At 32.3% G+C, this 20,159-nt stretch overlaps 4 protein-coding genes across 4 annotated transcripts; all 4 read right to left on the bottom strand.

Moving 5' to 3' along the window:
* Window positions 1–2,033: 2,033 nt before the first annotated feature.
* LOC149896258 (uncharacterized) lies at window positions 2,034–3,985 on the bottom strand. Its single transcript, XM_090118239.1, has 2 exons — window positions 3,732–3,985; window positions 2,034–3,305 (listed from the first exon to the last, which is right to left on the bottom strand). The coding sequence occupies exons 1-2, from the start codon at window positions 3,953–3,955 to the stop codon at window positions 2,684–2,686; spliced, it is 846 nt and encodes a 281-aa protein (XP_089974365.1). The 5' UTR covers window positions 3,956–3,985; the 3' UTR covers window positions 2,034–2,683.
* A 1,518-nt stretch (window positions 3,986–5,503) lies between these two features.
* Window positions 5,504–9,587, bottom strand: LOC149896257 (zinc finger Y-chromosomal protein-like). Its single transcript, XM_090118042.1, has 3 exons — window positions 9,448–9,587; window positions 8,765–9,103; window positions 5,504–6,982 (listed from the first exon to the last, which is right to left on the bottom strand). Exons 2-3 carry the CDS (start codon window positions 8,980–8,982, stop codon window positions 6,223–6,225), a joined length of 978 nt encoding a protein of 325 aa, XP_089974168.1. The 5' UTR covers window positions 8,983–9,103; window positions 9,448–9,587; the 3' UTR covers window positions 5,504–6,222.
* A 1,585-nt stretch (window positions 9,588–11,172) lies between these two features.
* On the bottom strand, window positions 11,173–18,310 carry LOC149896255 (zinc finger Y-chromosomal protein 1-like). Its single transcript, XM_090118087.1, has 3 exons — window positions 18,197–18,310; window positions 17,486–17,824; window positions 11,173–12,795 (listed from the first exon to the last, which is right to left on the bottom strand). The coding sequence occupies exons 2-3, from the start codon at window positions 17,701–17,703 to the stop codon at window positions 12,033–12,035; spliced, it is 981 nt and encodes a 326-aa protein (XP_089974213.1). The 5' UTR covers window positions 17,704–17,824; window positions 18,197–18,310; the 3' UTR covers window positions 11,173–12,032.
* LOC149896256 (uncharacterized) lies at window positions 13,438–16,647 on the bottom strand. The gene is made up of 3 exons (XM_090118079.1): window positions 16,314–16,647; window positions 16,048–16,161; window positions 13,438–15,932 (listed from the first exon to the last, which is right to left on the bottom strand). The coding sequence occupies exons 1-3, from the start codon at window positions 16,525–16,527 to the stop codon at window positions 13,861–13,863; spliced, it is 2,400 nt and encodes a 799-aa protein (XP_089974205.1). The 5' UTR covers window positions 16,528–16,647; the 3' UTR covers window positions 13,438–13,860.
* Window positions 18,311–20,159: the final 1,849 nt, after the last annotated feature.

Raw genomic sequence — 20,159 nt, 5'->3', positions numbered from 1 at the left:
ATGTTTTGAAATGTTATCTTAGACAGATTACCCTTTCTTCTTACCCTTTCACAGCTGCAAGGACCGATTTCGATGAAATTTTGAATCAAAATAGAGCCAAGGAACATAACATAGACCATTTTTTTTTAAACTTAACAGCTTAAACTTACTGTGTTAACAGGTTTATAGTCTTATGTATCAACGAGAACTGTATGCTTGATCCCTACTATTATAAATGTGAAAGTAACTCTGTCTGTCTGTCTGTCTGTTACGCTTTCCCGCTTAAACCTCTTAACCGATTTAGATGAAATTTGGCTCAGACAATCTTTAGACCCTGAGAAAGAACATAGGCTACCTTTTATCAAAACACCACGCGGGCGAAGCCGCGGGCGGAAGCTAGTTTAGTAATAATATATACTTTTTTACTTATACTAAAGGGTTGGAATTGGGATAAAAATTAATGCCCTTGGTCAGCACCAGAAATAAAACAAACATTATTTTATATTCATTTATTTCAAAAACCCTGTAAAATTTGAACCCAATAACATGATTAGATTTTAACTAATCTCTTAAACCTAGAAACCTTTAATACTGTCAGTCAATTGTTTCAACATATTGCTACTTTTCAACAACTATCTACAAAAACTTACATTTATCTATACTAATATTATAAAGCTGAAGAGTTTGTTTGTTTGAACGCGCTAATCTCAGGAACTACTTCCGATTCGATTTGAAAAATTTTTTCGGTGTTAGATAGCCCATTTATCGAGGAAGGCTTATCATCACGGTAAGACCAGCAGGTGCAGAGCCACGCGGGTGAAACCGCGAGGCACAGCTAGTATGAAACTAAGGAAATTTTATACAAAACAATGTAAGATCGAAGCGGTCGAAATGTTATATTCTATAATTACAAATATAAGCTACAATGTTTCAACATAACTTAACGAAGATATCTTATATACTTAATAGGTCTTATTTAAGTACTTAAAGTACTAAAATCATATACTCTAGATAACACTTCAGTACCTACTAAAATGATTTAGTTATTAACTATTACATTCAAATACTTTTGAATCTTGTTTGTATCGTCATATTAAATAGGAATTCAATACAATTTTTACTAAAAAAATTACAAAGAAGATATTGTAAGACCCCTTTGTAATTAATTTTAATTTAATTTTATCGTACATAGTCAAATAGTGTTATGGTGCATTTACACAATAGGCATATGTAAACAGTACATTCTCTATTCGCATGGAGGTTCGAGTATGCGTGTTTTTGTAAACCAAATACGCTACGGTCTTACCGTACAAGTTTCCGGTACGCCCTGTACCGGCACAAAATAGTAAATAGTAGCTTACGCTACGAACGGAGACTCCGCCTCCCGCCAAAAGTAAACACTTACGTCACCCCGTACGATCACGAGTAATATGGTTGGCGCTTACAGCAAGGATGATACGCAGCGAAGATTACGCTTGACAAAATAATATGTTTACAAAATCTAACAATATTTAGCGTGTGTAGCCGGTTTTCGGACATAATCTATACTAATATTATAAAGCTGAAGAGTTTGTTTGTTTGTTTGAACGCGCTAATCTCGGGAACTACTGGTCCGATTTGAAAAATTCTTTCGGTGTTAGATAGCTCATTTATCGAGGAAGGTTATAGGCCCTATAACCTTCCTCGATAAATGAGGGTAACCTCTATAATATAGGGTATATATCATCCCGCTACGACCAACAGGAGTGGAGCCACGGGGGTGAAACCGCGCGGAGCAGCTAGTCAAAGAAAAGACGAATGTGTGAACAGTGATTCATGTCAACACTCGTATACGAATGTTTCGTCGAATATATAGTTACAAATGATTAGGCGAATAACGAACACGAATTTGTAAATGCACCATTAGTAAAAATATGTATTATTTAATCACAAGATTGACCATGAAAAACTGAAACCTAATAAAATGTTAACTGTAAAATCTAAAAAGCATGCACGATTTTTTTAATACTACCTAAATATATTAACTTTTTAAGGCGTTCTCACACTGGTTATCAATTATCACAAACCTCAATTAAAACAATTTATAAATATAAAATAAAGTATTTTGTTTTACACTCACTCATCTATCACTATTATTGCTCACATTATAGATATAGTGCTACAAGGATCTTTTGGCACTTGGCTGACAGTGTAAGAACAGCACTGGTGTACAAAAATGTTGGCGTTGTACAAAATTCGTGAATTGTTTTGTGGAATTTAAAAACGAAGCCGATTCTATGACATGATCGTTGGATCTGTCATCAAATTACGGTTTATTTACATCAACTAAACATAGTGCTAGAGCTAGAGGGTTCTTTCGTGATCTTTTAGTGTAAACGAAAACTCGTATTCAGTGTTATTCAATATTAGAACATTACATAGAATTTTTTCGAATGCATTAAGAACAACGAAAGAATGCTCTACGCCTGTTTACACTAAAAGACTTTGACATATTGGGGTTAGAATGAGCATTCCCTCGTTTGATGTAAATGCACTGTTACAAGATGACCGGCATTATATCCGAATCACACCATGTACCAAAAGCTCCTTATAGCACTATATAAAGATATAACACCCATACTATAGCCAAAATTACAAGAATCTTATCCTATATAATTCAGCCTAACTGATTTCCACAAATGTTTAATAGAACAATACAATAAAATCATGATTTAAAATTCTTATGCGAGTTCTTCTTATGTATACTGACTCTACGCATCGATTTAAACAACTTCCCGCAAATCTCACATGCATATTCCTTTCCATCAGCACAGTGCACCCTTTGCAAGTGCGTATTTAAATACGGTTTACTCGTAAACATCTTCTTGCATATACCACACTCATATTCAACATCTGAATGACAATTCTTGACGTGCGTTTGTAACGAATACTTATGTTTAAATATCTTTGGGCATTTCTTACAACGATACTCCTCCCCTGTGTCGTGTGTTCGGAACCGCCACGGCTTATATTTTTTCTCGTGAACGAACATCATATGGTTCTTTAATGTACTTAAAGTTTTCACAACTTTCTTGCAAAGTTGGCATTCGTGTCTCAACATTCCGTGGACTTCGTCGATGTGAGCCGTCCAGCGTTTTCGAGTGAACGTCTTATTACATATATTACATGTTTGAAGCTCGTCTAATGTTGTCAATTTATGGGTTGATCTGTGTTCGTCGAGGTGTCTTTTAGACTGAAATGTTTGGTTACATTTCTTGCATGTGTGTATATTTAATTTGGTTAAAGGCACTTCAATATGGTCTATGTTATGTTGCAGAAATGTGAAACTGAAATTAAAATTACAATTTTATAATTAGCTTTTTATTCTTAATATTGAAGTAATTACTTGTATTACGACATTGGATTTATAAAATTAGTAGTTCTAGTAAGAAAGTTATAGTATTGTCAATAGCCACTTATTTTGATTAAATTATTTAAAACTTTGTTATTGAGTTATTTACTTTTAAAACAGGTAAAGTTTATTAGTAAGCAAGTCAAATAAGAGTTTTGAGCTATTATAAAAGAAGCTGCCGACAAAAACGCAGTATGATACCGTGAGAACATAACATTATATTAGGGGGCATCCATAAATTACGTGATTTTTTTTATTTTTTGAGTTTTTATTTGACTCGTCACTCGATCCCCTCACCCCCTAAAACATCTAACTTAATTTATGGAATTTTTTCTTGTCAGTAAAACGATAAATAACATACCTATTAGGAAAAACTTTATCACATTTTGAACACATTCGTGGGTCATCTAACATCAAGTCGTCATAGGCTGTGAATGAGGTGGGAGTAGCCCTCAATAATATTTCTTCTTCAAAATTTATAATATCTTCTTTTAGCTCTTCTTCAAACGTAATGTACTTGGAATAAGATACAGTGTCAGCATTTTCTAGTTTTATATCAGCACTGTTGAAAAACTCTAAATTCATATTTGTTGTTTGGATATTATTAATTAACGCTTAGTTTGTTCACTATTATTTTAGTTATCACTTATCACAATTATTTGTGTTTAAACGCAAATATTTTCAAATTGAAGCACTTATTTTTAAAACTCATGTGACATTTTTGTTACGACATTGACACTTGACAGTTCACAGGACACAGCTGTTGTATAAAAAATTACAAACATACAAACATACAGGTGAAGCTAATATAAAGCGTGTAAAAAACATCTCCATGACTTTGAGTTTGCCTCAGGAGTTTGCAATGATCTTGTGATGATACTTGCTAATTGGTTACCTAAACCTTATTGGTTTCTGTGAGCTGCCATTTTCTACTTCAAATAGCATTGCCATTTTCTACCGCAAAGTAGTTGCGGAGACAAAAGTTGCTCTTGCGTGCAGAAAGTATTGAAAAATCAGCCCTAAGTAATAAAATAAAAGCACGCCTATTCATATTTCATCGCGTCATTGTTAGCAAATTAAAGTTTAGAATGCCGCATTTCTTCTTTCCACAGCGCGTTAATATGTGCGTTCTAATTCGAGTCACAACTCGAATTTCATACGGTCCTTTTACTATGACCACAACGCGCTGTTAGACATTTTTTCGCTCAATATAACGTTTTCTGTCTAAATGTATATTACATAGAAGTACATAAATTACATACATTTGTCTTGAAAAATGTATAACAAGTTTGTCTCCGTTACCTATATTTAGTTATTTATTTATTTGGTCAACCCATGGACGTATAAAAAAAGACGGACGCCGTATTACGAACAAACAACGTGAAGCCACCATAGTAAGCTAGCGATCGTGTAAAGACAATAAACACGCACACACTCTCACCATAGTAAGCTAGTCGGCCGCCATTACGTCATGAACTACCGACTGATTAACTGCGTCACTGTTTCACAAAAAATATTTAAAATGCCGTCTTGCGTGGTTAAATGGTGTCGCAACAGTACAATTTTAAATAACAAAACACAAGGGATTACATTCCACAGGGAAGCAAGTTATTTCTTTTATGTTTTAATGACAAAATTATTACGGCAAAATTTATAGAAAAAAATACAGCCGCCATTGTCATCAGGACAGCTGTTGCCATGGCAACATGGCACACACACATGGATGTTTCGCCGCCATTACTAGGCTTCACTCAATGTTTAGGCGATATACCGTCCGTCTTTTTTTATACGTCCATGGGTCAACCAACATTTGTTTACGACGTTTACAATGATTCTTAAAATATAAATATTACATGTAACAAAATATTATGTTCTTGTAGAAAAGTAACAAATAAATGAATAAATAAATAATATACATTGTGAAAAGCGCGCCAATTTATTATCTCATTTAAAAATCCTTTTGAATTTTGCCGCTCTTTAAAATCCACACTATTCTTACTTGACTTATTACTTAATATATAAATAAAATAATTAAATATTTTATGAATTAATAAAAGACAGATATTAAAAAACATTTATTTTATTTTAAACAAAAGACTCTTAGATCCTTATAATAAATAATAATAAATAATACTTTTACTCTAAATTCCAATATTAAAATACTGAAATTCATTAACAATAAAACATAGAATTGATTTATTTAAATTAATTATAATTACTTATATGTAACAAATTACACATATTAAATAAATATCTTTCTATCCTCTTGATGATTAAGTCTGACAACATAAGTAAATTAGCATGTCATTAGCCAATTTTAATTTACTTTATTAGGTACTAGATTTCCGCCCGCGGCTTCGCCCGCGTTTGCAAAGGAAAACCCGCATAGTTCCCGTTCCCGTGGGATTTCCGGGATAAAAACTTTCCTATGTGCTAATCCAAGTTACCCTCTATATGTGTGCTAAATTTCATTGTAATCGGTTCAGTAGTTTTTACGTGAAAGAGTAACAAACATCCATACATCCATACATTTATACATCCTTACAAACTTTCGCCTTTATAATATATATTAGAATTAGATATTCATGGACCTATTATTTCTAACATCTATGTATAACAAACGCATTAAAGATTTTAACGGATTTAAACGCGATTAATTCTTTATATTATTTTGCCGACGTTTCAACGTTGTCACCGGGGAGAGACTAAGTTTAAAATCTGTCAAAATATTTAATTTCTAAATGTACAATACTCGCGTAAAATCAAACACTAGAAAATAATATCTTTAAGATATATAAAATACTTATAATCAAGTCAATCAAATACAATCTCTTCCAAACATACAAATTATATCAACTTTCTTGTTTATCTGTAGAATGTGAAGTTTTCATATGTCTGCGCACACTGTACGGCGATTTAAAAAATTTACCGCAAATTTCACAATTATGCACATCCCCACTATAATGCACCCATGTCAAATGATTCTTAAGAATTTGCTTATTTTTAAATGTTGAATCACATAAACCACATTTGAGAGGTTTACATTTTTCTACATGTGCTATGAGATTCTTTTCCAATTTAAAAGAATTAGAACACATAAAACATTTATATGGAAAATCCTTGGTTTGCTTGGTTTTCAATTTTTCATGAATATACGACTTGTGGTTTTCCATATTTTCGATGGAATTAAAATATTTGCAACACAGATCGCACTTCACTTTTTCGTGGCTATGAACTTTTTTTATATGAGTGCTGTAGTACAATAGTCTAATACTTTTACCACAATATTCACAGTTTTTAAACTGCCTATTATGTATATTCTGCATATGATGCCTAAAATTACTCAACGATTTGATTATGATACCACAAATGTCACATTTCGCTTCTTTATTTGGATGTGTTCTTAAGTGTGATCTCAATTTTTTACTTTCTATAAGTTCCTTACATATAGGACATATTGATTTATTATTATCATACAAAACACAGTTTCCTTTGTGGTTTTCTAAATCGTGATGTGTTGAGAATTTGCCGGAACGTGTCTTGCAAGAATATTCGTCACATTTATCGAGTTTCAATTTCAAATGCTGTAAGTTGTGTTGTAGAAATGAATAGCTGAAACAAGAAACAAATATTGTTAAATATTTTATGTGCCTTAATATAAATGTCATCTTTTTTTGTAGGATAATCAAAATACATACAATAAATATTCTTCATCTATTCTATCTATAATGCTAACAAAAAGAAAAAAAAAATTTAATAAAATGATATTAATATCAAAAGCATTATTACCAAAAGAGAATCAACAAACATAAATACATAGCTTTTTATTATAATATGCTACTTCTATACAGTGTAAACTCTATATAACGACACTCCATTTAACGTCAAACTCCGTATAACGTCAAGATTTCTCGACTTTGGTTGGTTTATATTGTTGTCTATACAATAATACACTCCATATAGCATCACGCTCACTCTACTTAACGACCACAATAAGACATTACAACTAGGAACTAGGACTAGGAAGTACTGACTAAGTTGCCGAAATCAATGAAAATGTAGTTGTTTACATTCTTTTTTACTGACATACCGAAGATTCTCAGAAATGCAGTCGTAGAAAAATAAAGAAAAAATTCTGCATGCCGAAGAAGATGGACGATCTGCCAAAAAATTGAAGAAACCTCAATATGAAGACCTTGATCAAGCGATGATAACATGGTTTCATAGGCAATGTCAAAATAATATTCCTGTCTCGGGACCAATCATGCAATTTTCCCTTTCTCTCCATTTAACGACCACTCTCTATAACGTCGAAAAATGCACGGTCCCTTACGTGACGTTATATAGAGTTTACACTGTATATATAAAACTCAAAGGTGACTGATATAGTGATCTATCAACGCACAGCCCAAACCACTGGAAATATCGGGCTGAAATTTGGCATGCAGGTAGATGTTAGGACGTAGGCATCCGCTAAGAAAGGAATTCCCGAAATTCTTGCGGGAACGGGGAAAAACGAGGATGCACATACAAAGTCGTGGGCGGAAGCTAGTATATAATAATTAGACATCGGATTATATGCACTAACAAAATGCCAAAATATGCATGCAAATATGCACTAAAAAAGGCCGAAATATGCACTAAAAACAACTAATATGCCTAAAATATGCACAATACAAATTCAAAAAACCTTTATATATTTTAATCAAATTATTATTTTTATATATTTTAATCAAAGATTGTTTAAAAACAGCGAAATTCTCTTAAAATTAAGTATTGTTTTTGTGGCAATATACAATTAAGCATTTTTCTAAATTTTCGAGTGCGACGTTAATTGTCACCCCGCACCCGCGATTCGCACTGTCAGTCAGTCAGCCACTGCGCTCGCGCTTCACGTCATTGTCACGCATGCCTCCCGCTCCCGCTACTTAACGAAATATGCACGTTTGGGGGAAAAAAGGCCAAAATATGCACTAACGCCGTAGTTAGAGAGTTTTATGCATTTGCATATGCAAATATGCAAATGCATATAATCCGATGTCTAATAATAATTAATAAAGGCTAAGTGTGTAAGACAGTATGGTTTATGTTTGATACTCTTTCACAGATAGGATTCTGATGATACTTGGTAGAGAGGTACTAAAATAACACATATTCTATAGAAATAGTTATTTTTATGGTTCCACTGTAACTAGTGGAAAAATATTTAAATATCGCATTGCTCTGCTCCTGTTGGTCTTAGCGTGATGATACATAGCCTATAACCTTCCTCGATAAATGGGCTATCAAACATTGAAAGAACTTTTCAAATCGGATCAGTAGTTCCTGAGATTAGTGCATTCAAACAAACAAACTCTTTAGCTTTATAATATTAGTATGGATAAATATACAAACCTATTGGGAAATATTCCGTCACAGAGAGAACACAGTCTCGGTGCTTCAACTATCAAATCTTCATAATTAGTTATCACCACAAAGTTCTCTTTATGCAATAATTCTACGTCTATCGTTATTTCACCTTCATTTTTAGGTGTAATTGTGTTTGTGTCATCTGTGTCGACAAATTCAACTTTAACTTCATACGGACAATCTAATTTATTTATTGTTGTCATATTTTTACTGATTGAAAAGCTGGCGAGCCTGGGCAAAGGACCGAGAGATCTGGAAGAAAATACTGGACCAGGCCAATGCCCTCTCGCAGCTGAAGAGCCTCCTTTTCTACCGGTTGGTCTCCTGAAAATTATTTTTTAGGAATTATTATTTTATGAGGCTTTACAGATTCAAATATAAATAAATTTTTGTCTTATTTCCATACCGCTATCTTGTTTTAAATCAGTTCAATAGATTTCGACTGAAATACCTAACGTATTTGTTTTTTTGAAGAAAAACTTCATGCGCGTTGAGAATAAAATTTCAAGGTTTAATTTCAAAGTTGCGTCATGGAAATACTGTCACGTCATTGAGTGAGGCGACATTTTTGGTATCCGTATCTTTGAATCTTGCTAAAGAAATGCCAAAGTAGTTTCACTTCTGAGAGGTGGGCACACACGCTCTTTTTATATTAGTAGTATTATTACCTTGTATACCTCCTTTTACTTTTACCTCCTTTTGCTGAAAATATTTGTCAGTAAATATAAATTTTATTGAACTTTACATTTTACAACTGTAAAAATGAAATTGAGTTCGTAGTTTTGACTGTCGGTCACTGACCTGAGTGTTTGACAGTGACACTGTGGTCTGTGACAATGGTGACACAAAATAAGTGAAATGACACTTGACAGAGCAAGTAATTGTCAATGACGGAATCCTTTTTCTCCTTGGCAACACGATTTACAAATGAGAATGAGCTAATTTACGAAAATATAGTTCTAAGTTCGTTGTTGTATCTCGCATCAACTTAGAATAGAAATAAAAAGCTAGATAAGCGGCTAAATATTGATAGAGGATCACAATGGTATTATAAGTAAAAAGGTTTATTTATTAATTAGCGCTCCGGAAGTGGCAAGTCACAATATGACTTTCTTGGCATTTTACTCCTGTTATCTATTTTACTCATTTTACTCTTGATTTTACTGTGATTTTACTCATGATACGTATACGATTTGTATCGTACAAATTGTATGGATACGTATTTGAATCATGCCATGTTATTTTGACGTCAAATCGTGTGTGCGTGTTGGCGTAATGCAGGCTGTTTTCCAATTACAGAGCATAATGCGACTCAGTGCCGCACAATGCCGAATTATGCTGATGCTTAATTGGAACGTGAAACGCACCAGCAGGTTGCGTAGTTCAGTGTTGAAAAAAAAAATATTCATAGAGTTAATTAGCAATAACCTCATTAATGTGTAAATAAAGTGGTATGTACATAATAATTGGTTGAAAAATATTTACGGTTATTTTAAGTAATTTGGATTTTGATTATTTCATTAACATTTTTTTCAATGTTTGTACCTTCATCCATACTTATATTTATTTTTTTAAGTAACACAATTTGAATTAACTTTGATTATTTCGAAAAAACTACAATGAAACGAAAGCTTTAAAATGTTTTCCAACAATTAATAATTACTAACGATAAATCGATTGCACGCATCAATTCACGCGCATTACTTTTTCTAGTGCTCGATTGTGCGAAGCGTTGCTGTATTTGGAACATTCAACGTTAAGCATTATGCCACATAATGCGCTCTAGTAGTGCTGTAATTGGAAAACGGGGGCAGTCTCCCCTGAGAAGCCCTGAGTATATATTATGTTCTATATATTTATTTATTTGGTCAACCAACATTTGTTTACAAAAATTCTTAAAATATAAATAATACATATTGTAACAAATATTATGTTCTTGTAGAAAAATAACAAATAATTCATTTATATGAATAAATAAATACATAATATAAATTGTGAAAAACGCGCCAATTTATTATCTCATTTAAAAATCCTTTTGAATTTTGCCGCTCTTTAAAATCGACACTATTCTTACTTATTACATCTTATATACTATATATATACCTATATAAAATTTTCCTTGGTCACGGCATCACGCGTGAACGGGTGGACCGATTTCGATAATTCTTTTTTTATTATATTCCTTGAAATACGAGGATGGTTCTTATGTACAGAAAACGTAAATATGTACCACGAGCGAAGTCGGGGCGGAACGCTAGTAATATATAAAATAATTAATATTTTAGGAATTAATAAAAGACATATATTAAGAAACATTTATTTTATTTACCCTAATAATACTTTTCCTCTAAATTCCAATAAGTACTTCAATACTGAAATTTATTAACAATAAAACATAAAATTGATTCATTTAAATTAATTATAATTATTATATATTGTAACAAATTACATGTATATTAAATAAGTATCACCTCTTGACTTAGTTTAAAATCTTTAATTTCTAACGGTTTTACTAATAAAAGTTACCCATTCGCTTTGCAATGGATTAGTTATTGCAATAACCTGTCTTGTTTTTATGATTGACATTTCATGTGAGCAAGAGCAGGACACAGCTATGGTAGAAAATAGTAGAAATTTATTCATTGTTTAACTTTTTATTAGTAAGGCCGTTAAAGTATATTATAATGCAGTTCATTAAAGAAACGAATCTTCAATGGCGGCGCTTATCAACCCTCTCGCTTACACACGGCCGTACGGCATGCAAAAAAATATGGAAAAATACAATCACTAAAATGTATTTGATTTTTCCCTATAATAGTTTTTATCATAAATTTACAATGACAATTATGCATTTGCGAAAGTAATAATAATGTTTTATTGGAATCTGACAAAATATGTTCTTTGGGAAAAGTTGTTCAGCTTTATGCCAGTTTATGGGCTCATTACAAATATTATGGGGATTTTGTTACATTCTGTATACGTAAATATGATAATTCATTTATATACACAAATACCATAACAAAAAGTTTGTCAACAAACAATTTGAAATAATTAATAAAATAATTATCCATTTACGTGATTTCTTTTTTTTTTCTGCTGACTCTACCATACGTCAGTGTCAGCTTTGGCCGCCATTGAAGATTCGTTTCTTTAATGAAACGCAATATACTTGCGTAAAATCAAATACTAATCTTAAAGACATATAGAATAATAATAATCAGTACAATCTCTTCCAAAAAACATAAAAATTATATCAACTTTCTTGTTTATCTGTAGAATGTGAAGTTTTCATATGTTTACGCACACTGTATGGCGATTTAAAAGTTTTACCACATATTTCACAGTTATGCCCATTCCCACTATAATGCACCCAAGTCAAATGACTCTTAAGCGTCTGATTATTTTTAAATGTTGAATCACATAAAGAACATTTGTGAGGTTTACATTTTTCTGCATGTGCAATGAGATTCTTCTCCAATTTAAAAGAATTAGAACACCTAAAACATTTATATGGAAAATCCTTGGTTTGCTTGGTTTTCAATTTTTCATGAATATACGACTTGTGGTTTTCCATATTTTCGACGGAATTAAAATATTTGCAACACAGATCGCACTTCACTTTTTCGTGACTATGAACTTTTTTTATATGAACGCTGTAATAACATAGTCTAATACTTTTGTCACAATATTCACAGGTTTTAAACTGCCTATTATGTATATTCAGTATATGATGCCTAAAATTACTCAATGATTTGATTATTACACCACAGATTTCACATTTCGCTTCTTTATTTGGATGTGTTCTTAAGTGCGATCTCAATTTTGTACTTTCTATATGTTCCTTACATATAGGACATATTGATTTATTATTATAATCATATAAAATACAGTTTATTTTGTGGTTTTCTAAATCATGATGTGTTGAGAATTTGCCGGAACATGTCTTGCAAGAATATTCGTCACATTTATCGAGTTTTAATATCAAATGCTGTAAGTTGTGTTGTAGAAATGAATAGCTGAAATGAAAAACAAATTTTGTTAAATATTTGATGTGCAGACTTTTGAGCCTTGATATAAATGTTACTTATATTTTATTGTAGGATAATCAAAATATTAATATTGAAGCATCAAAAATGGTAACATAAAGATAAAAAAAATATAATTGAAATAAGATGATATTAATATCCAAATTATGCTAAAAATAATAAAACATAGTTATTTATTATTACCAAAAGAGAATCAACAAACATAAATAAGTACATATATTATTATTATATGCTACTTATATATCGCCTCTTTGCGACGAAACCGTGTTATTTCGAAAAAGGCGATTTTACAGGAGAGCATTTTTAAACTTTCAAAAAGGTATATTAGGTAAATGAACGTTTTTATGGGTTACATCTATAACAAATTATATGAATTATCTTATTAACTATTGCATAATGCAAAAAAAATACCCTAATTTAAAAGATTTTAGGACAAAAAAAGCATTAAAAAAAAAAGGAAAAAATATGTCACATTTTTTCTGAAAAAGTATAAGAAGAACGATGTAGCAAATTAATCTGTCACGTTGTTGATGCTATTATTTTTATTTTATGCTAAATTATAATATAAAAACACATTGTTGAAATTAGAAACATTTATTAAACAGATGAAATAGTTGTAGCTAAACAGTGGTTTCTTTGGACAAAACTATTACTAATCAACAGTTAGTCAGCCTTTATTGAATGTAATCAATATTCTTCTCACTTTATGCTTATTTCTTCTTACATTGTAATCATCTTAATTATATAATCTCAAAAAACTAGTAATCTAAGTTTTCAGTCTCGGTCATAAACTAAGTAATCAGTAAATTTGCACAATTAAGTGCTTACTTTATAAACGTATGTTTATAAAGTAAGCAAAATTCTAAACAAAAAATAATAATTATCAAAACATAAATCTCCTCTATGAGCAAAATCTTAAACATTATAATAACAAAAAACATAAAAATCGCCTATTAAAACTTTAAATAGATAAAACCATATCACTCATATTTTGTGCTGAAATGCCATTCATTTCCAAAACAGTATTATTAAAACTTACAAGGCTTCAAAGAATGGCTTATAATATCTTGGGATGAGGTTTTTATTAACCAAATCCATGATATCCTTTTTCTTTTTTTCGGCTAATCCAGGTTTCCGAGTATAAGCTTTTTTCAATTCAATATTGGTATTGTTACTTATCTTCTTATTCTTCTTCAAAACGATGGCCTTCTTGAACTGTACGTCGGCATACGAATCTTTAAAAAATATGGCATTAGGGTCCTCTTTTTTAACTTGTATTACCTTTATTCCTGAAAACTTCACTGCGTTATTATCTTCATCTTTTACCAGCGCATAGTTCATCAGGTTGCATACATTTTTCCAGTCATTTATATCACAGAAACTCAATTCATTCACATGGAAAGGCTCCCCTTTTTTTCTGGCAGCTTTTATGGCACCAATAAATGCGTCAGGGGTATACATAGGACCTGATCTTAACTGACGTTTTACTTCTCTTTCTATTTGAGAATGGGCTGAATCGCCTTCATTCTGTGTGTGACCCTTGATTAAATATTTATGTGTCACTGACTTGAGATTTGGCAAAGTCTGTACAGCATATAGGTACATCGCTATCATAAACTTGTTTTTTTGCTGGCCAGCACAGTTATCTGAGTAGAAGACAACATCCAGATCTTTGGCCGTTTCTGAAACTTTCATCAGATATTTGAATACACAAGTGCCGATTTCGTTTACGCCTCTGTTAGCGTTTGATTCATCCCATACGAAACATTCAGCATTGTTAGTCTGAATATTATAAATTGTCAAGTTAAGTACATTCAGTTTTGACTTATAGTAAAAAACTGAAATTTCACCCTTAGGGCATTGAAAGACTGCTTGAAGATCGTAAACAGCAACTAAAATATTTTTGTTATTCTTGTCGTTTGCCTTCTCAATTCGTGACAATTGCTTTTCTCTTAGATGCATCTCATAGATTTCTTTTCCTAACTCCTTCTCTTCAGCTGTACTATTTTTATTTACTTCGCATATATCGCACAAGTCTTTTTTTGGAATAAAGAATGAAATGTTAAATTCTTGTGTAAATATGCGATAGAACATCAAGTATGTTGCAAAACGGGTATTTTGGGATTTACATTGTTCAACATAGTCCCTATGGAGATCTGTAATAGCTTTGCTACCATCGATGTAATGTCTTTTCGAGTTAGCACGAATGTAGTGCGATTCAATTTTTGGTATTGACTCAATAAACACTCTTACACCATCTTTTATATTTTCATCCACTTTGTTGTGATTTTGATGACACCCACGATTATCTTTCATTAATGAAATGTTAGTATCTTTATTTTTTTTCTTTAAAGCCGTCTCTATAGGGCGATTATTAATCCCCAAAGTGTTCTTAAAAAACAGTTTACATACTCTAATCTTCACTCCAGAAACAGTCAAAAAGAAAGCATTATTATTATCACGATTTAATGCTATGGTTCCGTCCGGATTAACTTTAACGTATCGATGTTTAGGGACGACTACTTCGATATTGTTTGCGATGAAAGACCATTGCTTTTCAATCTCGCCTAAATCCCAGTATTCTTTTAAAAGTTGTTGTCTTTGCTCCTCAGTGATATTAGATCCACATTTAAATGTACATGTTTCTTTGCAAGATGGTTTTAGTTTACGTTCCGGTATAATTTTATTAGTTTTTGTTGATTTGTATGATTTTCCACAGTTTCTTAGTCGCTTCGCAACATTTTTTTTCCATAATAATTCTCTTTTGGGCCTTTTTTTACCTTTTTTAGTAGGGGTATTATCTGGTTCATTTGACTCTACTTGCGTGGTGCTAACATTTTCGACGGCAGGTGGTTCATTTTCTGATATTAGCAGGTCCTGTTGATTTACGGTATGAAATACAATTTCATGCTCATCTGTTGGGGTCACATTCAGGTCTATAGCATTGAGTACTGTGCTTACAGTAGCTGCACTAGAATGAAAAACGTCTTGATCCTTTCGAAAGTCGATGTTGGTATAGACGTCATTGTTGTCGTCAGATTCTGAAGAGCTCACACGTGCTGGTTTCATAATTTCATAGTTGGGGTCTTTTACGGAATCATCACTATCTAAAAAAAAACCAAAAAAAATCTATTAAACTTTCAATTATCTATAAGTCAGTAAATAAATGTAAGATACAGTTATCGAGTACCCACAATAATATGAGTTTTATTAAATTTATACCTTCGTAGAAAGACGGACCACTGCTTGATGAACTACTGCTACTTGAGGAACTACTGGTGCTACTACTAGTTGATTCACAACGGCGACGATTAGTGACCATTGAGTCTTCTTTGTCTAAAACAATATCAAAATGATAAATATTATGATAACTACCATAATGTTTTCCACGCTTCACTTTACCATCTATAAGCCTCACACGAAACACACGAAAAGACGGGCGTCGAATAACATTACATACAATAAAATTAACTAATAATGTTACTTACATTCGGCAACTGCTGCAGCGCTGCAACCAGTCACCTCCTCATTTCGGTTGCTTTCATAGTTAGTTTCCATTGGAAAAGTTGAATCGCCTTGCTCGATATTATTGTTGTCGCTTTCATTTTCATGTATTTCCATTTGAGAAATGGAATTGCTTTGTTCTCCGTCATTATTTTCTTTTGTTGCTAATAAAACTAAGTATTTGGACCGCGTCCCCATCTGAAAAAATAAGTCTTAATAGTATTTTCTTTTAGTGCTTACAACGTGATAAATCATTATGTATTGCATTGAAATAAGAAACATATCTATAAAAACGGAACAACAATAAATGACCATCACTCATTTCTGGTAATAAAAAACCATTCATCATCATCAATGTTACACCTTATGATATCACAATTCAAAAATGTTATTATTTCAACAACAACGTGATATCAGATTTTATAAAAAGTTGCATTTGAAACATTTTTTCAAGAAAACCGAGTTATATTGCTTTACCACAGTATAATAACAAAAAATATCACTGAATTTAAAGATATGTTTGCAATAAAACTGTGGTACACTCGTGATATCACGTTTTTGCAGAAAACTGAGAGCTCCTTACCTTTGGCGCTTAAAGAGAAAACTAACTTGTCACAGTGTTGAAAACAGAGTACTATGTGAAAGGGACAACGCGATAACGCAACGTACCACTGTAGTGACGTCCTTTTCGCTCATGGTCTCGCTGTCCTTCACTTTTAAAACACCACGTTTTTGCACAAAATAAAGTTGAATACGGCGGTTTCGATTATCAAATAAAAAAAAAAAACATTTTGCGAAATATCACGTTTTTCTCGCAAAGAGGCGATATAATAAAGGCGAAAGTTTGTAAGAATGTATCCATTCATGTCTGTTACTCTTTCATATGAAAGCCTCTGATAGGATTTTGATGATACTAGGCACAGATGTACTAAAATAACACATATTCTGTGGGAAAATATTTAAATACTAGTTGTGCCCCACGGTTTTATCCGCATTGCTCTGCTCCTATTGGTCTTAGCGTGATGATATATAGGGATTATAGGGCTATCTAACACTGAAAGAATTTTTCAAATGGGACCAGTAGTTCTTAAGATAAGCGCATTAAAACAAACAAACTCTTCAGATTTATAATATTAGTATAGATAAATATACAAACCTATTGGGAAATATTCCGTCACAGAGAGAACACAGTCTCGGTGCTTCAACTATCAAATCTTCATAATTAGTTATCACCACAAAGTTCTCTTTATGCAATAATTCTACGTCTATTGTTATTTCACCTTCATTTTTAGGTGTAATAGTGTTTGTGTCATCTGTGTCGACAAATTCAACTTTGACTTCATACGGACAATCTAATTTATTTATTGTTGTCATATTTTAACTGTTTGAAAAGCTGGCGAGCCTGGGCAAAGGACTGAGAGATCTGGAAGAAAATACTGGACCAGGCCAATGCCTTCTAGCGGCTGTAGAGCCTCCGTTTTTACTGATTGGTGTCCTGAAAATTAATTTTAAGGATATATTATTTTATGGGGCTTTACAGCTTCAAATATATAAAAAATAGTGTTCTAACTTCATCTTATTTCTATCCTTAATCTCTATCTTGTTTTAAATCAGTTCTATTGAACTATTGTTTATGCCCGAATTGTAAAACTATTGTTTTGGCCTGAAATACCTATTTGCTTCCTATTTGTTTTCTTTGAAGTGAAACTTCTAGGGGCGTTGAGAATAAAATTTCAAGGTCACGTCATGGCTATACCGTCACGTCATAGAGTGAGGCGACGTTTTTGGTATCTTTGAATCTTGCGAAAGAAGTTTCACTTCTGAGAGGTGGGCACACACGCTCTTTTTATATTGATAGTATTATTACCTTGTACACTATTCTCCTTTTACTGAAAATATTTGTCAGTAAATATAAATTTTATTGAACTTTACATTTTACAACTATAAAAATGAAATTGAGTTCGTACTTCGTAGTTTTGACTGTCGGTCACTGACCTGAGTGGCTGAGTGTTTGACAGTGACACTGTGACACAAATGTGAAATGACAGATAAGGAATCCTTTTTCTCCTTGGCAACACGATTTACTAACGAGAATGAGCTAATTTCCGAAAATACAGTTTGTCCGTTGTTGTATCTCGCATCAACCTAGAATAGAAAGCTAGATAAGCGGCTAAATATTGATAGAGGATCACAATGGTATTAAAAGTAAAAAGGTTTATTTATTGATTAACGCTCCGGAAGTGGCAAGTCACAATATGACTTTCTTGGCATTTTACTCCTTATATCTATAAGATTTTACTCATGTTAAGTACGTATACCATTTGTATGGGTACGTCGGGTACACAGGTCGGGTACGTATTTGAATCATGCCATGTTATTTTGACGTCAAATCGTGTGTGCGTGTTGGCGTAATGCAGTTCCCGGACAGTAATGCAAGCATGAAGCATGGTATGCATCTACGTGAATTGTCAAGCTGCATGAACGTCTAACAATCCATACTACTATTATAAATGCGAAAGTAACTCTGTCTGTCTGTCTGTTACTCAATCACGCCTAAACTACTGAACCAATTTGCATGAAATTTGGTATGGAGATATTTTGATACCCGAGAAAGGACATAGGCTACCTTTTATTGCGAAATATGTACCACGGGCGAAGCCGGGGCGGACCTCTAGTATCAAATATATTATAATGCATTTTTAATTTTTTACAGTTCGCTTCTAGCCCGAATATAGTGCATGAAACACTCTAAACTTTTGCATGACGACATAAAGAAATAAGCTTGTTCCATTTTAATAGACCATGAAAAATTACATTTAACAAAGATGAATCCAGTCCTTCAACTTTTGAACCGACGATTTATGGAAGCTGATGGTGAACTAACAAAAAAAAAACAGATAACTCTATCATTTTTTTATTGGGTCTGAATCTGAATCTGGTGTATATTTCGGATGTTATAAAATAAAAAACAACAAATACTTTATCAGTTTTATTAAACAATTCATTTATTTACACAATATACAGAAACACTGTTTAAAGAAATAAAAAATAAATATTAAATACATTATAACAAAACATTGCTTATTCCAAATAGAACAAAAAAATATAAATGCTTTAAAAACAATAATATATGAGAGACCATTTCTATTTTATAGTAAAAGACATGAATTAAAATGAAAGGCCATTTTTATCAAATTAAACGAACGTACCATATTGGTTAAAATGTCACATACGCTCAGTAGATGGCGTGGAGTGTCCACATTTACACTGAAAATCATTGGTGTCATAAAAAAATACGTGTGGCACTCGAGTACGGCCGTAAAGCTATTGCATAGCATCGCATCGCTGTGCCGGTTGGAAAGGGGGTGTTAGGTTTTTTCGTTACGGAATTTTTACATTCTGTCGCCGCGCTCAGTCTGAGATAAAAGCTATGATACCTTAAAACAACTAGACTCACAATCGTCTATTAAAAGGTTACCAAATATGTCCGAGCGGCGTTGCATAGAAGTTTCATTCAAATTACCACCTTATTTCGTAGCAGTAATGCTCAAAGTATATGCTCATCAAAACTCTGCCTAATATACGAGGAGATAGAGTTTTGATTGGGACGATTTGTGAGTGTGAGTATAGTTGTTTATTGTAGGTACATCAATACTTAAATAGAAATAGATCAGAAGAATCCCGTCTTACGAATTATTATATTCGTACTATTTTTACAATATAAGAAATTTACATTCCAAATAAGTCCGTCTCACTCGCACGCTTTTACATTTGTTTGTATTTACGTATTTAAGAGATATGAATATACTTCTTTAACTTAGGTTTTCATT

This window comes from Colias eurytheme, chromosome 29, assembly GCF_061535395.1.
Source record: "Colias eurytheme isolate Ceu_HAF_F1 chromosome 29, ilColEury1 Martin Lab GWU primary, whole genome shotgun sequence".
In the NCBI taxonomy this organism is placed as follows: domain Eukaryota; kingdom Metazoa; phylum Arthropoda; class Insecta; order Lepidoptera; family Pieridae; genus Colias; species Colias eurytheme.
This window is presented reverse-complemented; position numbering and strand designations above follow the sequence as displayed.